This window comes from Spea bombifrons, chromosome 4 (assembly GCF_027358695.1).
Source record: "Spea bombifrons isolate aSpeBom1 chromosome 4, aSpeBom1.2.pri, whole genome shotgun sequence".
In the NCBI taxonomy this organism is placed as follows: Eukaryota; Metazoa; Chordata; class Amphibia; order Anura; family Pelobatidae; genus Spea; species Spea bombifrons.
The window spans coordinates 99,562,859-99,572,299 of NC_071090.1; the positions used below are offsets into that span (position 1 = coordinate 99,562,859).

A 9,441-nucleotide genomic window follows, 5' to 3' on the forward strand; every position below is an offset into this window, starting at 1 on the left:
AAGTATGTTATACGATTAGTTCATTCATTCAGATCTAGGATGTGTAATCTTAGTGAGAAATGATATATTCATTTATCACTAAATGAATGTCATCATTCTATAGACTTATGCCGACTGATAAGTCTCTTCCCCAATTAACTCCTATGATAGACTTTTTTTCAACCTTATGAACCTTGTGAACCTTATGAACCTTATGAACTATGTAACTATATGTAACTATGTCCCCTACGTCAAAGCTGTCACATGTTCACGTGTATGCCTCTGATTTATTCAGTAAACTTATTCAGTCTATCAGTATTTTCTAAATGTTTCTGCCCTTGCCTGTCGTTTAAACCAATATTGACATAGCAAAGAAGATTCAATAGGATCCAAAACATTTATAGTCCTAAAATAAGCCGCATCTAACCCAGGCGTCTCCTCTCGCCGGACCCTGCCCCTGACTCCTAATCAGCTGCTAAACTCTATTTAAAGGAATCGGGAATCTTCCTTTATGCTAAAGGTTCGAGACATCCAAGGGTCTGCAGGCACTCAAAGCGTGACGATGGGGAGCGATAACTTCTCCGCTGTTAACCTGGCAGACTATCACATCTCTGAAGACTATGGCTTTATACTGGAGAACCCAAAGGTAAGAGAATAGAAATTATTATGTATATTTTTTTATTTATTGTTCATTTTCTTTTATAAATTTATAGCAAATAAACGCTGGCTTACTTTGTATCCTGCTGTGATAAAAACCCATTCATTCTTTCTTTTCCTTATGCTTTCTAAGTTCTTTCTCTTGTGCCCAGCCTGGCTAATATATTAAACGTTCCTATTTTACCCTATTTTTAAATTAAAGATATTTAGCACAGGTTAACAAATCAGGTATGTATCATTCTAGATATGTGTATACCTGTGTTTGTCTCGTTATAATTTTTACATTTTAAATAAATTAATGTTTTATATGTATTTTTTCATTAATATTATTTATTACTAGTTGGAGATACATATATTTTTATTATTTATTGTTTTATATAGCACTGTTAGATTCGGCCATGCTGTGGAAAGGGTAGGAAGGAAAATAACATTAAGAAATATTTTTTTTAAACGCTATTTGAATATCTCTGTGAGTTTCTGCCCCTTCCTAAATGCACCAGCTCCTTTTTGTTGAATTGGGAAAACACATTTTACTTAAAGTGGCAGAGAAGGAGTCAATGAAACTCTCAGAAACACTATGTGTCCCTAATGCAATCTCTTTTAACATTAACGGCCAAGACTTGCTCAACAGGCTAATTATTATTATTATTAGTATGTATTTTATGTATATAGCACAATACATATATTCAAGGACAAGACTAGAATTGACAGACTAAGACAAACCGATACATTAGGTGGAGAGACCCCTGCTAATGTGCCATTCCGGTAAAAAGAGCAAAACCAAATGGCTTTACAGAATATTTTTCGCACACCAAGGCTTAATCTGAATAATAAGAAGCAGTGAACAGATTGACTGTTCCTTTAAATTATTTACAAAAAAAAAACATCTTAGACCTTATTTTTTTATTTGAGTCACTGTAAAATAATTTTGCCCTTTGACAGTATTATGGTTTAAAAGTATCTAAAGTTGAAAACGTAGTATGAAGGAGAAGTAGGAGGTCGGGGGTATTGAAAGTGCTGCCTTGAAGCAGAAATGGATCACATGCCAGAGGTGGCTAACATGCCGTGAAAAACAGAGCAAAAGTAACTGCACTAATCTGTAAGTAATGTTCTAGAACAACATGGCTTATATTTTTGACTTGATATCATCTTGAACGTAGGACACTCTTCCAGAATACTACGAGCCCTGGATGAAAATTGCACAAATTTTACCCCTACTGATCGAAACCAAAAAGTTGCGTGAAGAAGTCCAACAGGTGAGTAACAGAAACATCTGGTCCATCTAGTCTGCCCATTTTCCTGATAAAATGAACTAAAAATACGCAAAGTAGGAAAGATGAAAAGGGGATATTTACATAAACCTACATGATACCACAACGTTTTCCAACAGGGGTCACAGCACTTACAGTTCAATGACATTCAGATAATTTGCATTATGATTACCCCATAGCGCTTCCATTTTTATGTACAGTACATAAAAAAGAACAGTCAACGTAGCCTGTTTAGTTTCAAAGGACCCATGGTATTTTTATATAAAGGCAGCAGTAACATTTATACAATGATATAACATTTCTAACAATCTGCAATTTTGCCTACTTAATAAGAAACTTGTAACCCTTTATTGTCATGTGATAGAAAAGCAAGCACTGATTGCCTACTGTCGTAAAACCAGAAAAATCGTAACTGGTTATGCTTAAAACCCAGAGGGAAGACTTAAACATACTAACTTAACCTTAAATGCACTGTGCCACATAACGTTCAGAGGCATAAGCCGGCGGGTGCTATGAATTAATAATGTTATTCAATTGAGCTTATGGGGATTTGTTTGTTTGAAAAATGTTTGGGGGATCCCCAGTTGATCTACAGTATTTGGCAGCTCCCAACTATGTGCAGCACTCTCTATGACCACTAGAGGGCAGGAGAGCAACTCGAAGATGCAGCAGGACTGAAGATTCTATCATAGAGTAAAATATATATATATTTTTTTTTAAAGAATGTTGTTTTGAAACCTATCCCAATGTGTTTTCGGTTATTGCTTCTATCATTATCATTTCTTGAACATTCTTTTGTTTCCTTCTAAAAATCTCTGACATTATTTATATCCTAGTAGACCACAAAAATAATTCTTCCAATAATGCGATTTTATTGAAGCGTTGAGATCTAGTGATTTTCAGCCACAGCTGTAGTAAGGAATTTATTGCCTTTATATTAAAAAATAATAGTTAAGGAAATATATTTCATAAATGTTGCATCGTCACTGAATCCTATTATATATGCTTGGCTTACCATGCAAGCTGTCTCACTGGTATTCAATATAAAAGCTGTTGATGCTCTCCCACTTACTTAGATCACATGTTAACATTTGCCAAAGGCTTAATTAGCCAATATTATGTGACATGATTATTACTTCTTTAGGAAACTTAGAATGACCGTAATGGTGCCTTACGGAACGACCAACCTAGTTGGTTGCAGTGCAGAGTCCTTGTCTTCTTTTAATCCGTAATGCTGACTTGTACCCTGTCGACCCTCTCCGTTGGTCCAGATGCCGGAGCTAGGTTTACAACACCTTACAGGCTACCGGGAGCAGCGCCTGGCGCGGGTCATCCTCAGTCACCTTGTCATGGGATACATATGGCAGGAAGGGGAGCAAGGTGCAGTTAAGGTGAGACTTGAAGCTGTACATCTGCTTTTGTTTTTCCGATTTTGCTTTGTCACATCTCATGTTTGTGGGTCATCATCTAATGACTTTATCTGTGCCACTCAGATGCTGCCCCGATCCATAGCCATCCCATATCACCAACTATCTCAAGTTCTTGGTCTGCCATCAATTATGGTCCACGCTGATTTTGTGTTGGCCAACTGGAAACGGAAGGACCCCCTTGGGTAAGATCAGACTCTACAGGGTTAGTATGTGTATTATGATCCCTGTTTACACAATCATGATACAAAAGGTCTTTATAGATGTACTGTGTTTACATTTTATCCCAGAGAGCAACACTGAATGTAACCGGGGGGGATGCAGACTGGTGTTGGGTTGGGGTCTGCCTCCCTCCCTACTCCCCTGTGTATATCTAGCAATTAACAGCAACACTGGCTTTATTTACAACCATACACTGCAAGTACACAAAGCACTGGATAAGGTGGGTTACCCTCCAGAAAATTTATTTCTGTACTAATTGTTTCTTTCCTTCCTTATTTCTGCACCTGATGGATCCTACGCAGACCGATGACCATAGAGTAAGTGAATCTATAGATCACTTGTTATTTTCCATGCTGAAGAAGTGTGGGGTGTTTTAGATATTAATGTCGTCCCTGACACTGGATGGGTAAATGGGCTGAAACTGCATGTCTAACACTCAATGGGAAAATGGGGCTTTGATCAGTTGCAAGAGAGAGGCAGCAATTCTCAACTCAAGAGGGCGAGCCTTGTCAGGTAGGTCAGTAAGTGCTGGTACAGTGGGCCTCGGGGCTGGCCTTAGGGGTGTGCGACCTGTGCAGCCGCACAGGGCGCCATGACAACAGGGGCGCCTGCCCATGACTTAAATTAAAACATCGTGTTTTTTTTGTCTTTTTTTAAAACTTTATTTAACATCCTCCATGTTAAATAAAGGGTTTTTTTTTAACTTTATTTAACATGGAGGATGTTAAATAAAGTTAAAACAACAAAAAAACCCAATGTTTTAATTTAAGTCCCGGGCAGGGGCGCCGAGCGGTCGCTCGTGAAGTTTTCAGCAACCGCTCGCACCCCTCACTCTCCGTGACTCTGTGGCGGTGCCGGCGTTTCATGCTGAGCACCGAAATATGATGTCATATTCCAGCGCTCAGCTGTGAAACGCGCACCGCGGGAAGACGGATGCCTTGCGCCCCCACCGCAGGACTCAACAAGGTAAGTAAGGATAATGAGAAGTAGGTGGGGGCAGTGAGAAGGGGCAGAGGTGGTAGATAGTGAGAAGGGGCAGAGGTGGTAGAAAGTGAGAAGGGGCAGAGATGGTAGATAGTGATAAAGGGGAGTTTTGTGATTTTTTTCCTTTCTTTTTTGGGGATGGGGGGGCGCCAGAGGAGTAGTCCGCACAGAACACCTAAGGCCGGCTCTGGTGAGCCTAAGCACATTCAACAACATAAACAAAATGCTATCCAGTCCTTCAAACACACATTCATCAAAGGAATTGACAGGAACCCCTAAACAGAGTCTCTGCAGGATTCTATCAGTGAGTGAAGTGTCAGGGATGTCTTGGATGGTGAGCAGTTTAGTAGCCAGTAAATGACAAATATTTGTACCTCTGTCCTGTAGGAATCTGTCAACCATTGTGTCACTCCCTGGAGGAGACAGTCTACAAGGTTTTGTATTGGTCACCTTACTAGTGGAAGTGGCTGCGATCCCAGGTGTCAAGGTGAGGACGTACCTGCAAGGGATAGTAACATCGCTTCACTATATCCAACAATCTAACATTTATGAATTTGGACTTTTTCTTGCTATGACTTAAGTAATACCAGACAAACTGGCGGTAATTCACAAACCTTGGGAAGTTAGAAAAGTATGGCATGTGTGCTTCCTAGATATATTGGGAATCTGTCCATTTGGATCACTGTTATAGGTGGAAAGAGACTGATAAACCCATGGTTGTTTTTTTCATAGTAATGGCACAAGTTGGAACCTGATGCGATGTTTCATGGTGGTCACCATCCCATAACAAATTAATAAGCACTGGAATGCTGGAGTTGATTATATCAACTAAAAATGATCTGTCTGATGTTATAGTGACTGTTTAGGGGGTTCTGAAGAGAGTTTTGTTTTGTAGGCTGTCATTCAGGCAGTAAAGGCCATGATAAACGAGGAGAGGCAGAATCTGCTTCAAGCTTTAAGGGACATGGCTCTATCCATCAACCAGATGAGCGAGGCGCTGCGTCTTATGTATGGTCAGTGAGTTGGTTTATTATCCATGCTTTCATGCTCTCTGATGTCACTTTTCTACTGAATAGCATCGCATCCTCAATGTTCAAACCACAAGCATTGTAATGTAATAATCTCTGTCTGCATGTTATTTTAACTTAGAATTTAATGGCAGATAAGAACCCATCTAGTGTGCTAGGTTTTCCTACCGTAAAGACTCAGACCTTACTCTGTTCTTGCTAATGTCGTAGATACAGAATATGTCTATCCCATGTTTAAATTCCCTTAGTAATTCTCACTCAGTTATGTGCTCACTCACATTATGTTTTTCCACAGATTATGTGGATTCTGATGTATTTTACAACACAATCCGGATTTTCCTCTCGGGGTAAGTGTAAGTGTGAAGTTGGGATAAGGGAGCATTTTTGACCTCTCAGCTAATGCTTTCCTTATTACTGTAGCGTGTTTACATTTTTCCTTTAATACAGGTGATCTGATATATATGACGCATGTGAATGACAGGTCTGCCGCAATGTTTCTAATAAGGTTTACTCACTGTATTTTGCAACAGGTCAGGAAGGGTTGTAAAGATATTGGCTAAATCCGCCTGGTGACTGTGTTTATCCTTTATATTCTAATACAAATAAAAAACTATAGGATAACTCTTGATCTATATATTTGCTAATAAGAAGCAATCTATTCAACCAAACGCACAGATGGAATGTTACCCTAGAGCCACCATGTCATTTTTAATTGCCAAGTGCACTTTAAGATATGCCCAAGGCCAAGTAACAAAAACGAATTGGCCACCATGCTTGGTTCCAGAAGACATGAGAAGTGGCCTTATACGGTCCACTCCTAACTGTATGTCCTGTGAAATTCATGAAGTAATAATTGCTTTAGAAGATGTGTTCATCACCCAGGAAGATCTTCCAGGCATTCCCAGATCATGAGTAGCAATAGCTATATTTATATCGTTAGAAGGGCGATTTTCCGGGAGATTATCATCATAATTATGCATTATGAAGAGCCAAACCCTTGTGCAATAGTCTTGTAAGAAAGGCCAAATGGGCCCTACATAATACAATATTAAATCAGATTACTTTGAAACCATGGGTGTTTATGTGGAAGCGCTTAGTTCAGCCCCACGCCTGACCCTGAAACTCTTCTTCAATTAATTATTTAATAGTCATAAAGCTTATATTGTATTGACTTGTAAATGTTGCAAGTTGTTGTTGTTGTTATTACATATCCGAAAGCGAAGATTCTAAACTATTAGTATTCACCAGTCTGAAAAGTATTAACTAGGATGCTTATATCATTAAACAAGAGTAGACCACAAGATTATGTGACCCTGACAACCTGCCCATGCACTCTGAGACATTGGGATAGAAGCCCTGAGACTCAATGTCAGGCCCTGAGAGTTTGTGAATGTGTATTCTGGCCTAGACCGACAGATCCAGTGGGGTCGTAAGTCCCTCAGGTACAAAACTGGGACCGCTCAAAGGGCCAGTTAGATGGAAGATCTTTACTCTCCTCAACTGGCCAGAATTCATGCATTTTGCTTCATTAAGGAAGTCATTTTCCTGCACTCCCTTTCTTAAAGGTGGCTTTTATTGTGTTTGAGATGCTGACTGCGCCGGGGGGTCGCTGGGGCTGTTGCTCTAGGTTGGACCTAGGGCAGTGCCCAAAGTAAATATGTCACTGGTGTAGAATATGAAAGAATTAGCTGAACTGTGTGGCCCTAAGTGATTATGGTCAAATTCTGAGACTCAGGGGAAAACCGTGAGAGTTCCCAGGTATGCTTATGGCGCATGTGAGGATGTCTCTTGTCCATGTGGCCTACGGTATAAGAGATTATCCGCATGAAGGAATACAATGTTTGTGCTGTGTGTACAAGTGGTCTTGGTGAAAGCCGTGGTGTATGCATAACATTGGAAGTGCAGCTACAATGCCCTCACATGTTGTTATTCAGGTGGAAGAATAACCCATCCATGCCTGATGGCCTGATTTACGAGGGGGCAGCAGAGGAGCCGTTGCCTTTCTCTGGGGTAAGTGCGGCCCAGAGCTCCGTGTTTCACGTCTACGATGAACTATTTGGAATTCAGCATCAACCTGAGAGCGGTAAGTGAAATTAAAGCAGAACAAGGTCTCAATTCTCACAAGAAAAGTCAAGCACTTGCCTAGAATGCATCTTTTCTAGGATGCCCCACGAGGCAAGCATACAGAGGTAAATGCACAGTATGTTTATGTGTTGGGCTCCCTGCTGGTGAGTCCAATATCTATTTTCCATGTTTCTAGTAGAAGGCCAATAGATCTGTTCTTCTAAAGAAATAGACCCCTCTGCCAGCGCCTTCAATGATGGTGGAAAAACATTCTTACACCATTAATGATCATGCAAGTAAGAGACAAATATGACCCCATCTTTCTTACACCTGCATACAAGATAACGGGGATATCATATCTCATATGGATCAGCATGAGCCTCCATACTCCCCAACATTTCAGGCATCCAAAGCTTCAGAAGGACAGACCTTGATTGATTCTATACCTCCGTTAGTCAACCAAGCGAGGTCCTCCGATCTCCTCAACTGGCCAGTGATCACCATAGTGGTGCAACATGGCAAGACAATGCCCGAAGTATAGTACATACTGCCCTCTTCCATATCTTCCACTAAGGATAAAGATGCTGTAGGCAGTGAGTGGGTTTCTTGGAGTTATAGCGAGAGAGATGTTAAGATCCGCCTTAAAACAGATTATTTTCTTTACCTAAATCCTACAATTTACCGTTCTATACACTCAGTAAAACCCGTATTGTGGTGTTTACAGATTAAGTATGCAACAGAAACACACTTTATATACTTAGCGTAGAAACCAGCATCAACATCCTAAAATCCTGTTTTTAAGAATGTCATAATTATTCCTCCCTATTAGGTTATCTTCTGTTAATGTTAATGATTGTTTCGGGCAGTATTCATAAGGGTAGGTGATGAGAAAGAAGAGAAACTAAGAGGTCTCACTTTTAACGAGGTGAACTTTTAAACTAAACAGAATAGAGTAGGGTGTTCCATATGCACTCGTGAGATTTGTGTAATGTTTGTGGACCAACCAGGATGTTGGTGGAAAGAAAGTTCATTCAAGGTGGATTGAAGAGTAATGACGCAGTAATGGTTATCGCAGTGCACCCTCGTTTCATCATTGATTCCTCTGCTTTTACCGTAGCTGACTTCCTCCTGAAGATGCGTCAGTACATGCCTCCCGCACACCAGGACTTCATAGAGCGGATTAAGAAAGTTCCTAATCTGGCCGGGTACATCCAGAGATCAGAAGACCCTGACCTCCTAGCAGCCTTTAACCAGTGCATTACTGCTCTTACTGAGCTACGCTCCCTTCACATCCGCATTGTCTCCAAATTTGTGACAGCTGCCGGTGCACGGGCACGGACGAACCAGCTCGTAAAAGAGAAAGAGGTCATAAAGGTGCAGGAGAGGGGCACCGGCGGCTCACCGGCCATGGTGTTCTTAAAGAGTGTTAGGGATACGTGTAAAGAGGGCCTCTTAAAGAGCAATACAGCAGAGAACAGCTGAGATAACCCTAACTAAATGATTTACTTTGTTAGATAACCCAAAGACCACTAATTTGTATTAATTAGATCATCAGAGCAACTTAATGCTGCCATAAGTCATTATCCATTATGTGGTAAAATATGAGTTTAAATGTCATGTAATTTATTAAAGTCTTTCTTTCACTGGTTCAGCTTTGATTTTTTTTTCCTGTCGCGTTGGTGCTCTTGCCAGCCTGCCCAGCCATACACAGCTTTTCGGTGCAGGCAGTTCATATCCAAGATGGCTTCCTAGAAGACATGGTAGCCCCCTAAGGCACGTGTTGGCCCACTTTATGCACCTATGTGTAGT

General features: G+C 40.5%; 1 protein-coding gene across 2 annotated transcripts; it reads left to right on the plus strand.

The window, feature by feature from the left end:
- The first annotated feature begins 255 nt into the window (after positions 1-255).
- Positions 256-9,219, plus strand: LOC128490771 (indoleamine 2,3-dioxygenase 2-like). Of its 2 annotated transcripts, XM_053462829.1 has the most exons (10): positions 258-625; positions 1,797-1,892; positions 3,179-3,298; positions 3,401-3,519; positions 3,859-3,873; positions 4,928-5,027; positions 5,436-5,553; positions 5,864-5,915; positions 7,503-7,651; positions 8,750-9,219. In XM_053462829.1, the coding sequence occupies exons 1-10, from the start codon at positions 491-493 to the stop codon at positions 9,112-9,114; spliced, it is 1,269 nt and encodes a 422-aa protein (XP_053318804.1). In that variant the 5' UTR covers positions 258-490; the 3' UTR covers positions 9,115-9,219. The 2 variants fall into 2 exon arrangements, with proteins under 2 accessions (XP_053318805.1, XP_053318804.1); XM_053462830.1 differs by lacking the exon at positions 3,859-3,873 and having other exon boundaries at positions 256-625.
- The last annotated feature ends 222 nt before the right edge of the window (positions 9,220-9,441 follow it).

Coding starts and splice junctions, on each gene's coding strand:
- LOC128490771 (XM_053462829.1), top strand. CDS start 491: ATGCTAAAGGTTCGAGACATCCAAGGGTCTGCAGGCACTCAAAGCGTG. Junction 626..1,796: donor TTATACTGGAGAACCCAAAG/GTAAGAGAATAG, acceptor TCTTGAACGTAG/GACACTCTTCCAGAATACTA. Junction 1,893..3,178: donor TGCGTGAAGAAGTCCAACAG/GTGAGTAACAGA, acceptor CCGTTGGTCCAG/ATGCCGGAGCTAGGTTTACA.